General features: G+C 33.0%; 1 protein-coding gene across 1 annotated transcript in view; it reads left to right on the top strand.

The window, feature by feature from the left end:
• The window catches only part of LOC108372631 (acetylcholine receptor subunit beta-like 2), a 33,228-nt gene extending 10,748 nt beyond the window's left edge, over positions 1–22,480 (top strand). Inside the window, 7 exon segments of the mRNA XM_017628360.1 lie at positions 2,401–2,529; positions 3,988–4,173; positions 9,998–10,130; positions 10,366–10,371; positions 10,374–10,403; positions 10,406–10,491; positions 22,301–22,480. Coding sequence (XP_017483849.1) covers positions 2,401–2,529; positions 3,988–4,173; positions 9,998–10,130; positions 10,366–10,371; positions 10,374–10,403; positions 10,406–10,491; positions 22,301–22,480 — 750 coding nt within the window.
• The last annotated feature ends 721 nt before the right edge of the window (positions 22,481–23,201 follow it).

Genomic DNA, 23,201 nt, shown 5'->3' with positions numbered 1-23,201 from the left:
CGGTGACACTTTTACCTGAAAATTTTTTGTTTATCAGTGAGCTCACCCCCCCACCTACCTTGCCCTAAAGTTTGGCACGTTACTTCTGGGACACCCTGTATATCCAGTGCACTATTTGGGGTCTGAGAATCCCAAGATTACGCCCAAGTTTTTCATTTCATTACAGAGCGACGCCGTTTAATGTAGGAAATTTAAAGTCCTCACGATACTCCATGGTTTTTCCAAAAAATAGGTTTTGTCAAATCTATTACCACCCAGCTATTTTTTTCAGTCACAAGGGGGCTAAATTGGGAGAATAGGTTGGATGGGGTGGGGTAATATTTCGTAGCCCAATTTATGGATTTTCGCTATGGTGACAACACACATGTGCACCCGTGCATTGCATTGTTGGAAGAGTACATTAGGCGTATTCTCTGAGTCTTGCAAAGCCCTTGCACGGTGCACGGAATGCACGGTTTGCAAACATGAACCAAAAAGACAAGATCACGCGGGCAGGAGAGTAGCCCGTTAGAATCGCATTAAGGAAAAAAGTTTAACGAATTTGACATTAGCCGTTTATTTACATTTCTTCGTTGTTTACAATTTGGTGGGGGCTTTTTACTGCAATTTTCTTCATTTTCGCTTGTGACAACGTGTGTACACATAACATAATGAATAATTTAACACAACGGCATGATTTTTAGAAAAATTTGCATAATAAAAATGATTTTTCATGCGTTCAACAATTTCGCGGTTTTCTCCGTTCTCTTCGTTGTTTACTTCTTACAGCAAAGATGGCGTCGAGATTTCGGCAGCTAGAAAATAACTTTTTTCGTTCTTTCCTTCCCGCGTGATCTTGTGTCTTTCGTTCATCGGTTTGCAAAGCTGTCCCATACGAAAACCGGTTTTTACCGTGCAATCTGTGCACCATGCAAGGGCTTTGCAAGACTCAGAGAATACCCCTATTATTCTTCGCCAAATACGGTCGTTTCTGCCCAAAACCTCTAAGCAGTTTTCGGCGGTGATCAATTTACCCTTTTCAAGGCAGTCGCTGTATATGACCCCGCGTGCATTTCAAAAAACTGTGACCATGACATTGTTGGCCGACAGACCACCATGACATTTTTTTTGGTCTTTGGTGTGGTGTGATGGATGTACGTTTTGTCTACGGTAACGAAACGCCAGAAACACTCGTTCGGATTGTGGCTAAACAACGCCAAACGCTCATTTGAAGTGGTCACACAGTTGTGTTTATGGTCGAGTGTGAGCAATCGCGGCACATACAAATATTCAGTTGGGATGCCCACTGGCTCAGCCACTTTATATACTTCCATTCTCCGATTGTCCAACAACATTTTATGCATTTTATCGACGATTTCTGGCGAGACGACCTGAAGCGCGGCGTCACTTGTAGTGTTACGGCCACATTGGATTTCTAGATTTTGTTTTAAAACTAAAAATATTTTTTTCTAATTTTTTAATTTAATTTTCTTTGTTTATTACTTTTTATCGTTTTACAATGAAATATTTATTTATATTCTTTTAATTAAATTAAATAAAAAAATAAATATATTGATAAAAGGCGAACCTCCTAAAACCTCCTCGTTAGCAGGACTTTCAATTATTGTTTTGAAGGACAGTAAAGAGCTTCCATGATAGTTGACAATTGTCTTACGAAAAGACTTACAGCCAGAATTGCCCTGTAAATAGCGCAGCTTGATCAAAATTTTATAGTAGTCTATTAANACAAATATTCAGTTGGGATGCCCACTGGCTCAGCCACTTTATATACTTCCATTCTCCGATTGTCCAACAACATTTTATGCATTTTATCGACGATTTCTGGCGAGACGACCTGAAGCGCGGCGTCACTTGTAGTGTTACGGCCACATGGGATTTCTAGATTTTGCTTTAAAACTAAAAATATTTTTTTCTAATTTTTTAATTTAATTTTCTTTGTTTATTACTTTTTATCGTTTTACAATGAAATATATATTTATATTCTTTTAATTCAATTAAATTAAAAAAAAAAATATATATATTGATAAAAGGCGAACAGTATAACGCTAAAACCTCCTCGTTAGCAGAACTTTCAATTATTGTTTTGAAGGACAGTAAAGAGCTTCCATGATAGTTGACAATTGTCTTACGAAAAGACTTACAGCCAGAAATGCCCTGTAAATAGCGCAGCTTGCTCAAAATTTTATAGTAGTCTACTAATCGATGGCACTTGACGGGAGCAGTATATCGTTTATAGTTAGAGCGCGGGAAATTCAAAAAATCGTATTTCTAAGTAAATATGTACTTCCACGCATCTATCTATTTATTAATTCTCTAGTATTAAAAATTTTGTATTTAAATTGCAACTTTTCATTTGCACAAATCGCAACGCAAAAACAAATGAACAACAAACATCGACAGCGTTGGTTCGATTATAAATTGCGCTGGGACCCTGAGGAATATGGTGGTGTTGAACAACTTTATGTGCCATCCGAGCACATTTGGGTGCCAGACATAGTGCTCTACAACAACTGGGATGGCAACTATGAGGTGAGTGATGGCTATAGCAAACAAGAATTGCAAATTAATTACAATATTGAAAAAATAAAAATCAAAGTTATGGAAATTATACGCCACAGAGTCATATTTACTAGAAGTAATACAAAATTGTTGTCAATGTAATTTAGTTTTACTCTCCATTTATCTACGTACGTATGGATGTTAATTTTTTCGATTTTTGCAATCCCGGAATTGTTGGTTCAATCCCGAGATCCCAGGATCAGTCCCGGGATTTATATATTTATTATTTTTCAATGACTTCTCCTACCATATAAGAAATAATAAGTAAATGGGTTTGGAACGTACTTTTTTATTTAAAGTGAAAATTATTTCATAAGTAACAAAACGACAGACAGTAATTAAATTTATATGCATTAATAATTATACTTTAGTGTGTGTAAAAAAAATTTATTTTCTGGTTGAAAGAAGTTCATAATTCTAGTGGCAGAAATAAAAGAAGCGCCTTACCTCCAGTTTTGTCTATATTCCCTTTGCTTATCCAAAATTTACATTATTTTATAAAAGTTCATACTACACATAATTAACTACATATGTATAAATGGGCATTTCTCTGACGGAATGATTTTTTTAGAAGGACTTTATCGAGCCCAAAATTTTATTATTGATGCAGAAATATTCCTAGAGCATCAAGAGGCATTTCTGCATCAAAACGAAAATATTGAAAAAAAAATGTCGCTTACGTTATTTTAGCGGTTAGGGCTCGTTATACTTTGATCGATAAGGTTAATTTCAAGATTTCAGTGCAATGTAAAACAAAAGTATGGGTACCAAATGAACGGACGAATAGGAATTGAAGATGCCCCTTTATTCTAATTTATTTTTTAAGCTAATAAAGTTAGTCCTTAACATATAATTTTTTCAAAAATAAGAGTTGAAAAATTGCAAGGATATTCAAGGATAAAATTTTAAAAGGAAATTTTCAATACCTACCCGTCCCTTACGTACCCAAAAATGTAATGTGTTTTAACTACACAGAATCTTCTCTTTTATTTTATACCCATTCTGGGTTTTTAAATATATTGCAGTGAAATTTTTAAATAATTTTTTTTAATTATCTTTCAAATTTCAAAGTTCTTTTTAAAAATCCTGACGTCAGAGAGAAGAATTAAGAATGCAATTTTACTATATTTGGCCCTTGGTTTGACGAATATATTGATTTTTTTTTGTGTGCAAAATTTCCTGCCGCAAGGTATCATATGTATATTGAGCTACACATTTATAAAAAAATGTTAAATATTAAATAAACAAAAGAAATATAGCCAAAACTGGTCAACATAAAGCGTTTCTATTATTGCCACCAGTGTAAGTTCCAAATCCCGAAAATCCCGGGATTCTGGGCAAATAATCCCGGGATTTTCGAGACTTAAAAAAGACCGGGATTAACATTCCTAGTACATATATACATATATGCGCTTTTACTCCTCATAGGTAACACTCATGACAAAGGCAACACTAAAATACACTGGCGAAGTCTTTTGGGAGCCGCCGGCTATCTACAAGTCATCCTGCGAAATGAATGTCGAATATTTTCCGTACGATGAGCAAATCTGCTTCATGAAATTCGGTTCATGGACATACAATGGTGCACAAGTGGATTTGAAACATTTAGATCAGGTAAGCGTACAGGCAAGCGGGGTAGTGAGCATATGTTGCTCAAAGCAACCGAAGTCATAGCAATAAAATAAAAAATATTTTGTATTTGGATTGTGGTTTTTAACTTTTGCTACGCTTTCTGCGAATTGTTTCATTCCTAAATGCAGACAAACTTGAGTCCATTCATGTGTACATATTTGTATGTACATACGTGTGTGTAGCGTGTCTCCTGGGATACGTTTAAACTTTCATCCATTTACACCACAATTGCAATTTATGCGCCACAACTGGACAAATACCAACATACAAAATATGTGTAAATATAAAAGTTACCAATAAAATGCTTAAATAATTTTTGTTTATTCCGCTTTCGTATATACATATGTATGTGTATCAGGGATGTTTCGAATGTCATATTTTCGGAGTGCGAATTTTCGGAGTGTGAATGTGCGAATGCGAATGCGAATGTTTGGAATAGCATTAAAAAAGCTATAATCAACTTAAGTCATCGTTTTTATTGCTTCAACATTTTGTAAATTATTAGAACAGTGAACGAGTGCTTAACACTGATAGGGTTTTAATCTAGTAGTTAAAGTTCAAAAGGGGCATATTACATTTCAGAAAAAGTAATTTTGCTGCCTTTTATCCCATAAGGCGATTTCTTAGAAGCTTGTATATAAGGCCGGCTGCAATAAACAATTGCTCACTTGGAATCACCAATCGAGAGGATTTTCACCGAGATTTTCACCGTTTTTCTTTAAGATAGGCCTTCAATTGAGCTTTAATTTCACATTTTTTAATGTCTGCAGATTCTACATGCGAGCATTCGCTTTCGCTGGAGGAATCTAAAATTATTTCTACGTAGGTTACTTATAAGACTTTTAGCAGTACTTGTTGAAGGCCCATCAATGTTGCTTGATGCCGTTTAGCGCCTGAAGCTAAAAGCCGGTTATTGTCCGCACCCTGGTTAGACAGACTTAGAGCAATTTCAACCATTTTAGAGTGGACTCTCTGCCCATGTACACATTCGCATTCGCAAAACATTCGTATAATTTGATGCGAATGCGAATGTGTAAAACGAATACGAATGCAAATAATCGCAACATCCCTGATGTGTATCGTGCAGCGTGGGTGTCAGCTTCCTCGGCTGGGATTATTTGTTTGATTCGCTGGCTCGCTTGTGCCACAGGTTCCAGTTTAACTTTGCTTGATTGGATTTTTCTTTACGAAATATTTAGCTTTGTTATAAATTTTGATCTCTAGACTACAGAGGTGTTACCCAGCGAGGGAGCATGGATACATACATACTATGTAGTTGAATAGTTTTTAAACACCGAATGACAAGACCTTATTTCTCATTTGTGTAGCTACATACAAATTTTATCATTCATTTATAGGGGACGTGTGATTGACCTTTAAGTCAATTTTATTTCGCGAATAAAGAATAGGATGTGACATTATCTAGAAAGTCATAAATATACATATAACTTATTTTTAGCTTTAAAATTAAAATTTTTGGAAATCAAGTTTATAAGTTTTTTTACGAGACTCAACTCTGCATTTATGTAATCGACATTGTAAATATGTGGTTTCCGTTTACGCATGATATTTTGGGTTCTGGCATAACACAGGTCATCCAAAGGTTAATCAAGTCAACCCAATAACTCAAAATTGATGAGAAATGCTTCAAACGAAAAGTGTAAGTTTTTGGGACAGCATAAAAGATTGCATAGATTGTATATAATTAAGGTACTCACATCATTATCAGCGTCTTTCGATTAATTAATTTTTAATCCTTTCTTCTGTGACTGGTTTGAAAAATGTGTGCTTATAGCGAGGTTTTAAATAGGTGGATATTGCAAATAAAATGTTATTTCTAGGAATGAAAATTTTTAAGAAAATTATGTTCTGAAAGCCGTGGCTGCCAGCCGAATTAGTTTAAAATCTTGTTATTGTGTTAGTAGGGCACCCCTTATTTATAATAATATGAATTATTGGAATCACGATGAAGGTCTCAAATCTACTTAGTTCACGGGTAACTTCTTAAAAAGGTTCACCTGTAACGAATAGCTTGTAATTAGTTTTTTTATTAGCTAAGCTAGTTGCAGGCAGTCACAATTAATTACTCACCGCTGTCGGTACCGTAACGCTACGCGCACACTGCAGCTGGCATCGACCGATATCGGCTATATGCGGGCGATATGAACAAACACTTGTGATTATATGAGCGCTCTCACACATATGTAAACCGATAATCGAACCGACATCGACCGTTGACGTCCGTCAGTGACTATAAATTCAAACATGTTGGTTTTCCTCGTCTGATGTCAGATGAAAAGTACCAATTTGGACTGCGAAAAATTAACTTATTGGGTGCAAAAACAAAAACAAAAAATACAAATAAAATCACATGTTTAAAGTATGTCAATTAAAATGTATCAAAATATTTCACTGCTTACAAAATTGTAATGAAAATTAGATTTGTGTGTACAAATACGGCCGAAATCGGTCGTCCTTTCGGATGCAATGTTCGCCGTAGTTTGTGACGGCCTTTTGTATTTCATTAACGATATATTGCATTCCAAGTCCCACTTCTCAACAGATATTAAATTCGGCCTGAATTAATTCTTGTTTGATTTGTGTACTTGCCTGACAACTTTTTCACATTCCATTTTATTTTTATTTCGCTGTGTGCAAATTTTGACAATTATCACAAAATTATAATAAATGTACATAGTTGTTTTCGAGCGCACACAGAAGTATTTGCGTAGTAAAACCGGTCACAATTATTTGGTGTGATTTTCCGCTAAGTTATAAAAGAAAACACGGAACTTAATCATAATAAGCCGTTTTATGAAAAAAAAAATTTACATTTATCTATGTAAGAAAAAGTAGAAAAAACTAGCGATGCACTCAGTTTTTTAATAGACCTTTGACAAATAATATTTGATAGTTACATAATTCTTACCTAATTAAAGATTATCTTTTACCGCGCAAATAGCCGATTCTTTTTATAGCTTGACGTTGAATATTTCCGCTGGAAGTATCTATTGAAGGATCTTACTAGGTGTGTGCAGTAAATGAAGAAGAAGAGAAAACTAACAGAAAAAGTTATTGAACACAAAACTAGTAAAAAATTGCAGGTGAACAGTGTTACGCTGTTTTGACACATTTTTACAATTTATAAATCACTTTCAAACTCTTTGCTTTACACACAAACACTTACACTTTACTTTTGTTTACGCTTAACCAATTCAACAAATGGCGGCTTTTGACATTTATTCTTGTTCTTCTTCTGTTAGTTAATTTCTGCTAGTAAAAATTTCACTAGCAAGAATTTGCAGCTCCCTCGTGTTATTACGCTCTCGATTAAGTGCTCTCTTGCACCTTTTTTGGTTATTATACTCTTTTCCAGTAAAAATTTGCAGTCTCCAGTACAACTTAGTACTGACCTACTATTTGACTTTAAATTACAAAAGAAGGGGAACAGTTTTAAAAATATTGGCTACAATTTGTCATTTTGTTTGTCAGATATGTATACGTTTTATCAGTGAACTTGCACAATATTCGCATTCGCAAAAGTTCCGCATTGGTTATTGCGAATGTGAATGTTAAAATTAATGCGGAAGCTCCGTGGTTGCGAATATTCGCAACAACCCTGATATGTATGTATGTATGTACTACCATATCGACTACTGAGTGGAAGATCGACCTATCTCGACAGCCAGTTCGAAAACGCCCTATCTCAAAAAACTTTTCAAGAAAGCCCTATTTCAGAATTTTATCGAAAAACACTCTATCTTATCATTTGGTTGAAGAAGGCCCTATTTCAGAATTCGATCCAAAAATGCCCCATCTCACTTCAAAATGTATTGAAAATGTGCTGATATAGGGAGTTTTTGAATCGGCAGCTGAGATAGGGCATTTTTGAAACGAATTATGAAATCGGGCGTTCTTCAACCAAATCCTGAAATAGGACGTCTTTGAAAAGTTGTTTGAAATAGGACGTTTTCGAACTGGCTGCCGAGATAGGTCGATCTTCCACTCAGTAGTCGATATATTTGTATGAGGTGATCATTTCTCTTATTTTATATCTTTTTTTTTATTTGATGAGCATACTTATGAGGGTATCAGTTATGTTCATTCGCAAAGTAAATGCTTTTTAAAGAGAGCATAACGTCGATTGCGATACTGATGACCCAAGCTGTTCAAAATAATAGTAGTGGTTACCTTAACGCAGTTAAAACTAAAGATATAGCTAATGATTTGTACTATGTTTTGTTTATTTGTGTCTGATACCTTGTATTAAATATTTCTCAGTTTAATTTGGATGTATTCTTGATGTTCCAGAGGGCTGCTAAGATCCGGATAGCGTCTAATACGCGTTTAAACCCATTTCTCTTTCAGCATTGTTATATCATTGTATTTGTTAATAGATATGTTGCTGTTATGATTCATTTAACCTTTCCTCGCAGACTTTCTATCCTTTTAAGGCCCACATATGGAATTCCTCTTTGCCTTATACCGATCACAAATAGGTTATTGTGTATTTTACTGGTATTTTTTAGCTCGTTAATCTATTAGGAAACTTTTTTGTTGGTATTTTTCAACATTCATGTAGTACTACTTAATATGATTTTCTATAAAATAAAGTAAATTTTTTTATCCATAATCGACGGTGATCATATGGACAAGACAAGTACTAAACTACGGAAAACATGACCATAATGAAGAATAATGAAAATTGTGTGTCCAACTATTTTTTCTGAGGTTTTTTCTACATTTTGTCTTGATTTCTTGGCATTATTACCACTTCTCGCTTATCGATATCTTCCCGATTGCAAAAGAGGGTACCGTACTTTTAGTTATTTTACATTGAAAAATAGTCAGATAACTTGAAAACATCTAAATATGGTGACATTTTTTATTTCCTTAAAATGTTAGGGCTTTTGAACTTAAGCATTATAATTTTTTTGAACAGCTGGTTTTTGGTGCACATAGGCAAATGGCTCTTAAAATGGCAAATAGAAACAAAAGTGTCGATTTCCTTTTTACTTTCCGGTTTGTTATATTTTAAATTACAACATTTTATCACAACTCTTCGCATTGTAAAGCAGATCGTCCCACTATTATTTTTTTGAACACAACTGTATGTATGTTTGTTAGGGCAAATTTTGCAATAAATTTCTGACCAACTTCCCGATGTCCTAGAGACTTGAAACTTCACAGTTGGCTCAGAACCCGATGACAATGCAATAGGAAAGATGAGTCAATCCGATAGGTGGCGCACGAGCCGATGTATTTGGTAGAACAATATTTATGGTCAGATTTCGTTCATATTTAGAAAGTTTGCTTTAAAAATATTTGTTTTTACTATTAACTTACTTTTCATTTTCTGTGGACTTTACGTTCTTTGCATAAGATTTTGTAGAAAATTTTTTTAGAACATTTTAACCCTTTAGCGACCATTCTATCCAGACTTTACAAAGAAGTGGCCAAGCTACTTATTAGGCTCCGATATCCATTATAATCCTCTAATTTCACTTATTCTAAAAACACTGTTACTTAAATGTGGCTTTTTATGTACAGGACATTCACCTAAATGCTTCGCAACCGCGTAAGCCTCGTAAATAAACCGGTTACCCACACAAAATTAAGTAAGTTTACATGGTTTATGTGGTTACGAGGTATTTAAGAGTTTAGATGAATTGCCCTGTGGTTTGAAAACAACTGGTTTATGCATTTGTTTACTTCACAATCAAAACTTTTCATTTTCCATGTTGTCGAAAACTGAAACATTTCGCTATCCAGTTATTTAATGCTCTGCTTATGTTTTTGTAATTAGGTTCCTGGCAGTAATCTCGTGCAAATTGGAATTGATTTAAGTGAATTTTACTTATCCGTCGAATGGGACATACTCGAAGTTCCTGCAACTAAGAATGAGGAATATTATCCAGACACTTTGGAACCATTTTCTGGTAATGCAAAATTTTTACACATTGTGTATGTGAAAGAAATAAAAAACTGTATATAATAAATGTATATCATAATATATGTTTGTGTTAGAAATCGAAAGTTGTGCAACTCACCTTAGATGAATACTAAAGATTTCTTTATAATTAAACTGTAATTTATAAAAATGTTGATTGAAGAAAAAATTAACTAACTTTTTGTTTTAATTTTCGAAATCTCTTTTACAACATTTCTTCACAGATATTACATTAAGCTTACCATGCGTCGCAAAACACTTTTCTAACCGTTAATTTAATTGTACCATGTGTAGCATTGACATTTCTCACGGTGTTGGTATTTTATTTACCCAGCGATTCTGGCGAAAAGGTATCAAATCCAAATTCAAATTAGTCTTTGTATAAAATAAATATTTGTTTTTTGTTACATTTATATGTATGTAAGTACTTGCGACACACTTATGGAATTTCGTTTGCATGATTAGAATAAATAGAATAAGTAAATTTTGCATGCCCAAAGGTATTTTGTGTAGAAAGATTTTTTTCTGATTTATGTAGAACTATCTCTGTATATACATACTTATAGTGTACATACTCTGTTTCCTTTTAACGCTTTCTAATGCATGCGATCTCTTTGCAACTAATTTTAATACACTTATACTCTTCAAATACTTTCGAATCACACTATCATTGCACTCTTAAATTAAATCGTGAAAAAATTGGAAGAAAGTTAGCAGCACAAATAAATACATACGTAGGTGAATATAGAACTAAATATTAATAACATAAATAGATTTTTCTGCATTAAGGGTATTCACGAAACGCATTGATTGCATAATTGAATATAAACGATTAAGTTTCATAAGGTAGGCATATGTGAAGTTAAGGACCAGAATAGCCTATCTAAATATGTATATTTTTGAAAAAAAAAAAACGATGTTGCCTGAAATTCATAACAAGAAAATTGTTGCAATAACTCCGCATGATTTTCCCTTGATGTATTAGGTAGCAACAGATAGCTGCAATTACTTTCATAGATTTGACCCAATAAGTCTTAATAAAAATGTGTATTATTACACACCTCGTAACACTACACATTACGTCAGTATTCCCCAATTCTCCACCGAAATTATTTATTTTCAGATTGCTAATGCTGCTTTGTGACACATTTGCCAAAAAAAAAACGGTTAATAACTTCCTGAAAAGAATACGAATGTTTTTGAAACTAATTTGCGAAAAGAATGTTTAAGGCGCTATTCACATTAAGCAAAAAATTTCAAAATTGCAATCCGTAGATTCACTCAAGGATTTGCCTTTTTGCGAAGTCTTTGCGAATCGGCGCGAGTATCTTTGTAACAAACTAGTCATGGTTACGCTGCCGGAGATGAAATGTAATCCAAATTGAGGCTGCTATTTTTCACTAAATATTTATCACCATTTAAGTGCAAGCAAATTTCGACAGCTGCTAAAAAAATNATCCACCCTACTAAGCTGGATGCTAGCAGTTAGTCAAAACTTGGTAACTGCTGTAGTGGAATGGTTAAACACCTCTATTAAAAAAACTCCTTTTTTAGAAAATAATCGAAAACTATTTTGATTGAATTGCCAGTGGTAATCGGTTTATGCCAAGATTTTCGAAATTCAAATGACTAAGCAACAAGTTTGTGGACTAGTTTCGTGAGTACCACCATTCTTATTAAATTATCGTAATTTAATTCAATTTTTTTTTATTTTATTAATTAAAATTTTAAATGTTCCGATAAATCGTACGCGCAGCTCTGTAAGCGATTATTGGTGTCATAATATAACGCCAGAGGCATAACTATAACCGTAAACCAGCTCCATAACCATAAGCAGCTCTGAAGTATTTTGCTATGTTATGACTGAGGCGGTGGAGAAGCTCGGCCAAACACTAACACATGTGTAAGCGCCTATCTAGTATTATTATTATGGCTAAGGCATTATGGTTATGGCACCTAGTATGTTACGATATGACAAGAGCGAAAGCAAATTAAAAAAAAAAAAAATACCTACAAAAAGCATCTTGAATTAATATGGCAGAGAAAACGAATACGCAAAGTATTTGAAATAACAAAATTATTTTTGTAAACATTTTTATAACATTTTCTAACTGACTAAAAAAATGAAATTTTTCTAATTTGAATAGATTTATTTTCTAAACTAACTTTTATTAGCTTTTAAATAATTTTCAAAACTTTTAACATAATTAACATACCTATCACCTATTAACGCCGCATATTTTTGTATCAATCGCAATCAGCAGTTAATTTAAGCAAAGGCGTACTTTAGGTACAAAAAACTCCGAGTATTTCTAGAGGAAGTACGCGCTATGCTTAAAAAAGTAATGAAATCTCATAACGTAATTTCATCGAAAGTCAAAAATAGAGTAAAATATAACAAATAATAAAAATTAAGTTACTAAAAATTAGCACAAATTAAATCGAACACTCATCATTTCAAAAATCATTTCCGCAATGTCACTCGCCCGAACACAAAAAGCACATACATATATACATACATACACAGAGCAACACAAACACCAAACAAGCACAAAAACAAAAAAAAAGCGACAAATTCGCACAAAACAACAAAATAGTCAGTCGAGCCGATTGTCGTGGCCCTTTGATTGTAGAATTTTGACATTTGCAAACATTTTGACAGTTGGAAAATGTATGTTTGTATTTTCGTTAAAAAACTGTTTGTTTTTTAGTTGTAATTATTTTTGAGTAGAAACTGATTTTTTTTTTTATTGAATTGAAGTTGAAGCTGTAATACAAGTGAAAACCGAAGAGAAGTGAAATATGTAATTTTTACCAAATTGCGTTGCTTAAGAATTAATTAATTTGTTGTTTTCGTTTTGTAAATTGTCGGTATTGAATGTTGGTTGTAAATTGTTGTATGTACACTTGCACTATTTTTTTGATTTTTTTTTCGCTGAACTTGGGCCAATACAAATATGTCACTTGATCATGGAAATATTTTTTGTTAATTAAAAACTTACTGAAGAAATGTGTATCAATTTTTTTTTTTATGTAGGATTGAGACAAAATACCTAAAGTGTAACGTAATTTTTTCGAAAAACATACTACTTTAATTTTATTTTGAAATTCGAATTATTTTCGAAGTTACAGAAAAAGTGTTGGTACACTTCAGAGATTTGCTGTTATTGTAAATGGATAACAACAGCGCTTAAACAAGCAATTTTGCTAAGATTTGCTCTATTGGGTGACCGTTGAGGATTTGACAACATTGATTTGGGCATGAGTGATCAAGTTGGATGATGGTATTAATTGCCTGATTCACAATGAACTAAGGGAGATAATGGTAGAAAAAAATGTTACTGTCCGAGCTAAATGTCTACGACGTGCAAGGCATGGAAGTGTGACAGCCGCTTGTGGTATTCGCTTGTTAGGTAATCATTAGAAGCACAAAAGGCGGCCACTTTGACGAGGAGATAAGGCACGAGTACCATGATACAAATGCAGATTACCACCGTCGTTTTTGCATATACATTAGGGCATTCTATACCATTTCTACGAAAAGTTGTTTTTTTTTTCATACAAAATACATGGAAAAGTTTCAGCGCTTTGAGCGACCTCTAAATATTTTTTGATTTCAAAATAAAAAAATAGGGGTATATTTTCCGGCAAAGAACAATCCTAGAGGGTGAAAGTATTAAAATTAAGACATACTTTTTCACATGCATTTTTGGACCACCGTAATATACATACATACTATAAATTTCGGATGCGCTCGAGTACCACCAGTATACCCACCTGACTGTTTAATATTTTTTTCTAAATATTTTTGAAAGCCTGTAGAGGAGGAAGGGTATACATCATATGACCTGGTTTCTTCATATCATCTTATTTTCAAATTCCAAGACGCACTATGGGGCCACTACCGCAAAAACGATGTAAAAATAAACAAATTTCCTGGAACGTTCGATAATGCTAATATCATAATGGAGAATTTCCCAGAAATATAACTTTTATTAAAGACAGATTAGTAGTTTGCGAGATAGAACCACTCAAATTTGAAAATTTTTCCACACGGGAACAATTTTTACTTTTTGTTCTTCTTTGTCATGCTTGAGATTTATTTGTATGCGAGCAATTGATATTTTCTTGTATTTTAATGGATGGTTCGTTAGCTTCAAATATAAACTACAAAATTTCTGTTTTTCCAAAAATGTGTACGAAAAACTTAAATTTAGAGGTCGCTACCGCCGCTTTTCACCAATTTCGAAATTTCATATAAAAGGGTTTCTAAACCAAAATTTAACGTTGAAAGCCATGAAATAGTTAGGTTTTCTTAAAAAATTATTTACGCCCCGCAATACCGCATTTTTGAAATGGAAAATTAGAAACAAAATCGGATGATAGGATGAGTTTTTTGGAGCCGGTATATATGTATGATTTCCCAACATTTATACGTCTTGAACATAATGGCGAAAGCCTCCTATCAAAATATTTATGTGTGATTTTCGCAAGATATTTTCACTTTAAGTTTGTGAATGAAAAGAATCCAAATTTCAACAGGGAAAAAATTAAAAAATAAAAGATTTTTCGTAAATTCCTTTGATTTTTGTTACAGCCTGTTCTTTTAAAAAAAACATAAAGCTATCTTCGAAGAAAATGGATTTACAAATAAAGTTTTAAATGGTCAAGTGAAAATGCGTAATAATTTATTTTTCATAATTACATCAACAGCCATACAGGGCATGTGAGTAACATTCTTTCCTAGTCATATTTCATAAAAAAGAGATTGGTTTTCGTCGAACCTAGTGGTCGTTTTTTACATTTTTCGGTTTAATGATTTTTGGAGAGCTTTAATTTACTGGCATTAGGGTGGTACGTTAGGGTCATAACAGCTGAGATTTGGTGGATAAGTAGTATGATCATTGACTCGGCTTTTCCAAACCTCTTTTGGCCGATTCTCGTAATTGTGATTTTTTGAATATCGAATAAACCGTAGTTTGGTTAACGAAGAAACCGGGTTTTCATCTAGAATACTTCTACAACTGTATCTTAAATTCATTATAATTTTTTATTTGTTGAATTGCTAACAAAAATTGCGTTTTGGCTTTTCTCTCCGACGTCAGGATGTTGTTTAACAGGACTTTGTAGTTTCAAGATATGATAAATCCCAAAAATACTTCAAAAATTCAATATAAAATAAAAATGAACATTTTATTTAAGTAGACGGTGCCCCACCCTTTTAAATTTTTTTTTATTCATCTTTCTGTATGCAACATAAACTTTGTTAAAAAATTTCAGTAGTTGAGCCCGAAATGACTGACAAAATTTTCGGTTTTGCGTTTTTCAAAAATTTCTCAAGTTTGACATGCATTCTAAAGCACCCTGTCGTTGAGGCACTTTGTGTTTCTAATTATTTTAAAGCTTTCCTTTCAGACGACATTTAAATCTTTAAACATCTTTATTAATTCGAAAGTTATGATTTTTGCAACGAAAGAAGTTAAAAGGTCCCATAGTGCGACACTCGAGTGAAAAAAAAGATTTACGTGAATAGTTTTTTATAATTTATTCTTGGAAATTTAATGGTTTTCGCCGCGAGGATCGACAACAGTTTCTCCAGAGCCCTGCACCTGCTACGTATCTTTGTCAATACGAACTATCGTGGCTAAAGCCGGGTGACCCAAAGAACAGAAGCAGTTTTTAAATGATCAAAAAAGTATCTCCCCGTTTTAAATTATATAAGTGTTATTCCTACTTTTAAGAGTTTTTACTTTCAAGCGCTCGTTTTTTAGGGCGCAACTTTCATAAAGGTTTTCTACAGCATTAATTCCACAGGCAGTTAAACAGATGAGAATTAAAATTATATCTCATTTGTATTAATTTAAAATTATTTAATTTATAGTAATAAAAAAATAAAAAACAATTTGTGTAAATAAAAACGTAAGTTTCAGGGAAATCCCCAAACAGGCCTTATGAGTTGCAAACGTCTGGTATGTGTATGATGTATTTTGTATTATTTATTTTCAAAATTAAAAAGAAACACTGTTTTATATTTAATAAAATAGGCATCAACTGTTAAACAAGATACATATAAGAGTATTTTTATTTATTTAAAATTTGAAATATCTAAGTGAAAGTTTAAAGCGTTGCACATAGGGGTATTTGAACGATTTAGGCGGCCAAAAACCAATTTGACAAAATTTCGGAGAAAACTTAAAAAATTAGTCGCTTTCGATAGAGAACATTCCAAATAACATTTCCCAGTTCCCCTCCCTTTTCTAACTTGCACAGCGAACGCTCACCGTTGACCGGAAGCAGAATATTCTAACGCTGCTTATAAATAAATTTTCGCTCTCTAGAAAGATCGTGACGGTTTTAAGTTAATATTTTGATTTCTGCATTGTATTCTTAAAAAGTAGTGATGGATCCGCAGATACAGAAGGTAACAATGTATTTAAGGGTAAATTTTTTTAATCGTTTTTTAAGCAAAAGTTCAATTCAAATGTAACGAATATAGCGGTTTTCAACGAGTATTTTTTTGTTAATTTTTGTGAATATTAAAGAATTTGTTGTATCCCCGGGAGAGATCGCGTTATTATTCTTTGTTCAATTGAAAGCTTAGAAATTTGGCTAACATAGTGTGAAAAGACTGCCCGCAGAGAATCGCAGATAAGTGGTATTTCTTTACTTAGAAAATGCGTTAAGGAAAAATCTTAAAACGCAACCAGTATATAGTAACACTACTTTAGATCTATTTTAACACTAAAATTAAACATTTTCGATGAATTTGTGGCCGCTGAAGTAGACTATGAATCCATTTAATTTAAAACATAAATAGTTTTCGAGATATTAGCAAAAGTCATGTTTTCTAGGACCTTTCGGTCCTGTTGCTAGAAATCTGCCGGAATGTAGGGCGAACCCAACTATGTTATATATGTATTTCGGAATAAGCGCTTGTTTTCATTTACATTGGTGTTATATAAGTGATGATTAAAGAAATAGTTTTGGGTATAGGTACAGGCGTTTAAATTTAGATAAATGTCAATTTAGATAAATCTACGATATTTCAATAAATATTGTATCCAAATCGGTAAAAACTAGTATGTAAAGTAAAAAAATTTTAGAAAATGGGTGTGGCCCGCCCACTTATGATGAAATGCTGTATGCGCTAACTGCTAAAAATTCTTGAATCGGGCGATAACCACGCCCACTTCCCATATAGCTACTGAAGCTAATTCACTCTAAATCGGTTCTGGGAATAACCTCCTCTTAGCACTAAATAGAATTATTATAACTTTTTGGATATTGGGCGTTGCGCCGCACACTTTTCACCACAAATGTATATCTCGGTAACCGATTTATTAATTTGTATGTATCAAACTCGGTGCACTTGGTATGGAAAAGCAATGCGTTGAAAATATGAAAACTCCGATATTTCAGTAATTGAGGACGCTAATTTACTCCAAGTTAATACTTACAAATTTCTCTTAACAATAAATAAGACTGTTATTATTACAAAAATGTAATTTTATTACATTGGGTGCGTTCGAGCTACGTAATAATTATCGCAATATTACAGACTTGTTGCTTTCCTGATGACATGTTGCTGATGCTCAACTTAAACTTTTCTAAAAGGTTGCAGAAATTGCGCAGGAAAATTTTTTATGTTGCTTTTGCTTTGCTTGCTAACTGATTGCCAAAATTTTTGTTCGCCCAAATTTTCGCGTAGAACGTGATATTCATTCTTTCATAAAAGAGTAACACTGCCGCATTAATTTCGGCTCGAATACACCTATTTCTTACCTATAGTGTAATACATATTTGAATTATTTAATTCCTTTAAACCCTGCAAGGTTCCTTAGAGATAAAGCCTTTTCCGCGATTCATTTAACTAACTGAACAATATTTTTCAACAGGCGGCAACTCTGTTAGTGTTTTACCCTATATTTACTTGATTTTAAACATTTACAATTCTATATGTCAAAACACGTCTTTTCTAAACATTTCGAATTGAAATATTTGTAAAAATAATTTTGGCCGCATAAATCGGCTAAATACCCCTATGTGCGTTGTTAGCGCAAAAAATTCAAAAATAAGAATATATTGAAAAAATGTAAAACTGCTCAATGTATTAAAGTACCATAAAAACAGGGTATCTTCTTATATTATTATTACTATGAGCACTGCAACCTCTGCGGTGGTCTATTGTGCGTGGCCCTTTACCCTATACGCGAAGGCTTTTTATAGAGGCTAGCACTTCTGAAGGTATTACTACATATCAGCGATGCCAACTTGCGGGGAATTCCCCGATTTGCGGGGAATTTATCTCGTTGCGGGGAATCGGAAAATGGATCCATTTTGCGGGGAATTTTGAATATTTAATTTTATATCAGGTTGCCGTTTTTTAATTTTACTTATATTTATATATAATATAATATGAATATATTTAATAATATTTAATAATGCAATTACTTATTCATTTATTAATTAAAGTGAGCCGAGTGTAAGAAAGTGCGAGAGGCCCCAGAAAAAAAAAATATCAAAAAGCCACGGTAATTGTTTGCCCTTTAAACGCGCACATTATTATACTAAAATTAAATTGGCTTCTAAAAATTAAGAGTAAAAAGTTGAACCTTTTTTTATAATTTGTTAAATTTTTGTGAGTTTTACCCAAAGTTTTGAACTTTTACTTATATGGCGTATGCTATACAAAAAGATATATTTTTATAAAAAATTATTGAAAAAATTTAACATTTAAATATTGTTTGTATGTATATACGTTCATATATTAAAAAATTAAGGTTTTTTTTAAGGAAATCGAATTTCACCGAAAATCAGGGAATTTCGCGGAGGCCAACGGGGAGGAAAATAAAATGAGTGGGCATCGCTGCTACATAAGTACATATAACACAAATATTTTTCGTCAATATGTAAAAATACATATGTACATACAACGGTTGTACTTAAACATATGAAAATCTACGTATGAAATAAAAGCTGCATTTCTTTATTCATTCTGAACGTTTGGAATAAACTTTTTTGTTTACTTATTCTTTAGAACGTTCAATGGCATTCTGTTTATTCTGGTTGTGAAATGGGTTTATCCGGAATGTATAAAGAAACGCAGCCAAAGATTTCCACGAAAATTTCAAAATTAAAAAAAAAAAAAAAATGCTTGGGTGTCGCTACCAAGGCTCGAAAAAAATTATAATCATAAATTTAATAGAAATGATAAATGTGACATATTATTGAAAAATATTCATATAAATTCATAGTCGTAATCAAATGGGTTCATTCATTCAAATCGATTCATATTAAGCTTTAAAGAATGTTCCTAAGTTTTAAATAACACTGGTTTACAAACACCTAGAATCTCATGCAAAGCCGATAGCTAGTATGAAGTTGCTGAGCTAAAAACAATTTTTTTTTTTAATGGACAGGTTTTTGAAATAATGGTACTTTTGTGGTTTCGGGGGTACGATCCTTTTTACCAGACTGGCACGTCTCACCATTAAGAATGTAGGTAATGTAATGCTGCATTTCCACTAGGCATTAAATGGCAAAAATGACAAATGGCAAAGTCGGGCATTGAAAAATAATCGTGTCATTACATTAAAAATTTAGTTCAATTCCACATGTCATTTTTTAAATGGCATACATTTTTTATCACTTCAATGCCTAGTGGAAATTCGGCATAACGTTTCCAAGATTAAAATAAGTAAATAAATTCAGAAAGCAACTAAAGGACGAGTCAAACGAAATGCTTTGCCTGCTTTGATCGGACCAAAACTCACTGAGTTATTTTGTCGAGTTTTTTTTTAATATTTCAAAACCTAGTAAAAATTATTACATAATATAGAAATTTTTGTGGATGTCTTCATTTTGTAAGTTATCTAATTTTCAGCTTTCAGGATTCACCCAAATATTTATCGAATTTCAGCTATGTTTGGCTAGAAAAAATCAGGGACCGAAAATAAAAGGTATTATCGAAACTAAATGTCGTTCTCGTTGTTTTGTTCCCAGGGACGCTTCAAAACCAAAACCGAAATGATAATTATATAAGAATAAAATGTGTGGAACGTTCCCAAGGAGAACAAAATGCGACATACTTTTTGGAAACATTTCTAAGAGAACAAAATGGGAACAAAAGTCTCCGGAACGTTTTGCCAAAAGAACAAAATAGGAACAAAAATCTAAGAAAAAATTTTATCATAGCGTTCCATTAGTTTGAATTCCAACGAAAGACTTAAGACGCGAGCTTTTCATGCACAGAAAATGAAAAATTGTTCCATTAATTTTAGTGATGAACGATCTGGAAATTGAAATGAGCCAGCTCCCCTTTGGCGTAGAATTAACAATCGTGGTTTTCACTGAAAAAAAATTTTCATCCCAATACGCAGACGCCCCTCCTAATCTTAACGTTAAGATCTCAAAACTTTTGTTCTCGCTTTGTTCTTTAGCAGAACGTTCCCCAGACTTTATTCTTATTTTTACCTCATTGAAAACATTCTCGATACTTTCGCTCTTATTTTGTTCTCATTGGAAACGATTCCGAAAATTTCGTTCTCATTCCGTTCCTCTTGAGAACGTTCCGAGAGTTTTGTTCGCATTTTGTTCTTTATGGAAACGCTCTCGAACCTTTTTTCCTCAGTTCCCGTTCCAACTGCACTCAATACTTTTATTCTCGTCTGGCTCGTTTTTGGGAACGTTCTTGACATCACATTTTGTTCTCGTAAAACCAAAAGTAGAAAAATAATAAATTGAAGGCAAGTAATTTTTAAGCATAAAAAAACCGACTTCAATTTTCATATGCAAATTTAAGAGTAACGTTAATTTCTTCATGATCCAGTGATCGAATTAGTATGGACCACCTCCGAGATACCACCTTCAATTAAAGCAACGTGGTTAACGTGGTCCAAAGTTATGCGGTAACATACATTAAAAAAAAAAGATTCCGATGAATTGATAGCCTCCTACTTGTTATAAGTCGGTTAAAAAGTACATAAACCGAACCATGGCTTGAAGTTAGAAATTTTTAAAGTTATAATGTTACCTCTCAAATTAATTGGAGTGGGTTTTTTCTTTGTCTTTGGTTGCTACCGAATACTAATAGAACAGGGGGATTGTTGCAGTCTTGCATAGCCCTTGGACGGTACAAGTATTGCAAAGCTTTTCCGTAGAAAAACCGATGCTGACCGTGCAATTCCTGCACCGTGAAAATGTTTTGCAAAACTTCGAGAATCCTCCTAATGTGTACACGAAATTGGTAATGAATTTAAATAAATTTTCTTTAATTATTTTTTAGTAATTCGTCAAATTGATTGAAAGATACATATGTATGTGTGTGTATGTTTGTGTTTTTATTGGTTTGTTTGCTTGTTTGTTAGGTGCATTTCCTTGTCTTTTGGTAGATAATAAAAGTATAGTTATGACAGCTAAAAGCTATCCGAAACAAATATTTTTATTACACTACACACNTGTCTTTTGGTAGATAATAAAAGTATAGTTATGACAGCTAAAAGCTATCCAAAACAAATATTTTTATTACACTACACANACCAAACCTTTAAACTTCAACTTGGTGGTCTTTTATTTCCTATATTTCGTAAGGCTTTAAATGTCATGTCGTTTGTTTTTTTTTTGAATGTTCGTTAAAACTAATTTTAATTAACATTTANCGTTAAAACAAATTTTAATTAACATTTGAATTTTTGTAGTGTTGTGCGGCTTATACTTAGTGTATGTGTTAAATATTTTAAAGCAGCAGATTTTATAAATGCTCCGGGAGGAACAGGAAAGGCACGTTTGATGCCAAGTGCTGTTACTATGACTCTTATGCCGGAAAGTCCCTCCAACAACACTGCAACTCATATATCAAAGACAGAAAACAACAAACAAATTAACAAATTTTAAGTAAAGAAAATAAATAAATAAAATAAAACTTCAAATTTACTTAAAAACCTCAACCAGTGAAATGTAATTTTTTATTTTTCCTTAGACACGCTCATTTTTATTTTTACTCTCCCGAAAACTTTGACTTTTGTAGGTTTGACGTCAAATTGGCTTCTACCTGTTTTTATTGTACCATGCACACACACTATTGAAATAAATTTGGAATGAATACACAAATACAGACATTTGTAAGTCGAAGAAATCTCTACACTTGAATTTCGTTGGCAGGTTACGTTATGTATTTCAATTCTTGTCTCGTTGACTGTGTTCTTCTTGCTGTTGGCCGAAATTATTCCGCCAACATCACTGGCAGTACCGTTGCTAGGCAAATATCTACTATTTACAATGATCCTGGTCTCGTTGTCCGTATGGACAACGGTATGCGTATTAAATTTACACTTTAGGTGAGTAAAATATTTATGGTGAGGGGAATTTCAAATTGTGGGAGGTAAGATTATACAAAAAAAAAAGTTTTATTTCTGTTTTGTAACTTAAAACAGTGGATGGTAAAAGGAAGTGTGAAGAAAAAATAATTACGCTTGTAAATGTTTTGAACTATGAAATTTCACATTTTCTCGTTTCATTATACCCACATTGCTTTAGATCACCGTCAACTCATAATATGTCGCCACTGGTACGTAAACTATTTTTACATTTTATGCCGAAATTGATGATGATGCGTCGCACTCAATATACATTGCCCGATTATGATGATTCGACGCCCAGCAATGGCTACACCAATGAAATTGATGTGCGGTGAGTTTTTTCTTTTGAAAGATAGCGAATTACGGTAGACACACACACATGTTTGTAAAATAGTTAAATATTTTTTTGTTTGCCCAAAGTTGCCATTTAAAGTTACAGTTAAGTAAATGTTTGTGATAGCTACAAGTGGCAACGTATGTACGCAAGGTATTGGCTAGTAGTTTTATAAAACACAATATGTTTAGCGAAAATTTTATCAACATTTTGTATCGAAACTTCAACTGTATTGTTGTTTTCTTTATTGCTAATTTTTTGCTTAATTGAAATCGAAATGCAAGCAGCGATAGTATTAGTGACTTTCCCAGCGAGTTCAAGGACAGCCAAGAGGGACCCTATGATAATGGCGTGCAACAATCGATTGGTG

The sequence above is a fragment of the Rhagoletis zephyria genome, unplaced genomic scaffold (assembly GCF_001687245.7).
Source record: "Rhagoletis zephyria isolate East Lansing unplaced genomic scaffold, Rhagoletis_zephyria_1.1 Rzeph_scaffold_05938, whole genome shotgun sequence".
In the NCBI taxonomy this organism is placed as follows: Eukaryota; Metazoa; Arthropoda; class Insecta; order Diptera; family Tephritidae; genus Rhagoletis; species Rhagoletis zephyria.
Note: the sequence above shows the minus strand (reverse complement) of the source record. Positions and strands in the feature narration are given on the sequence as shown.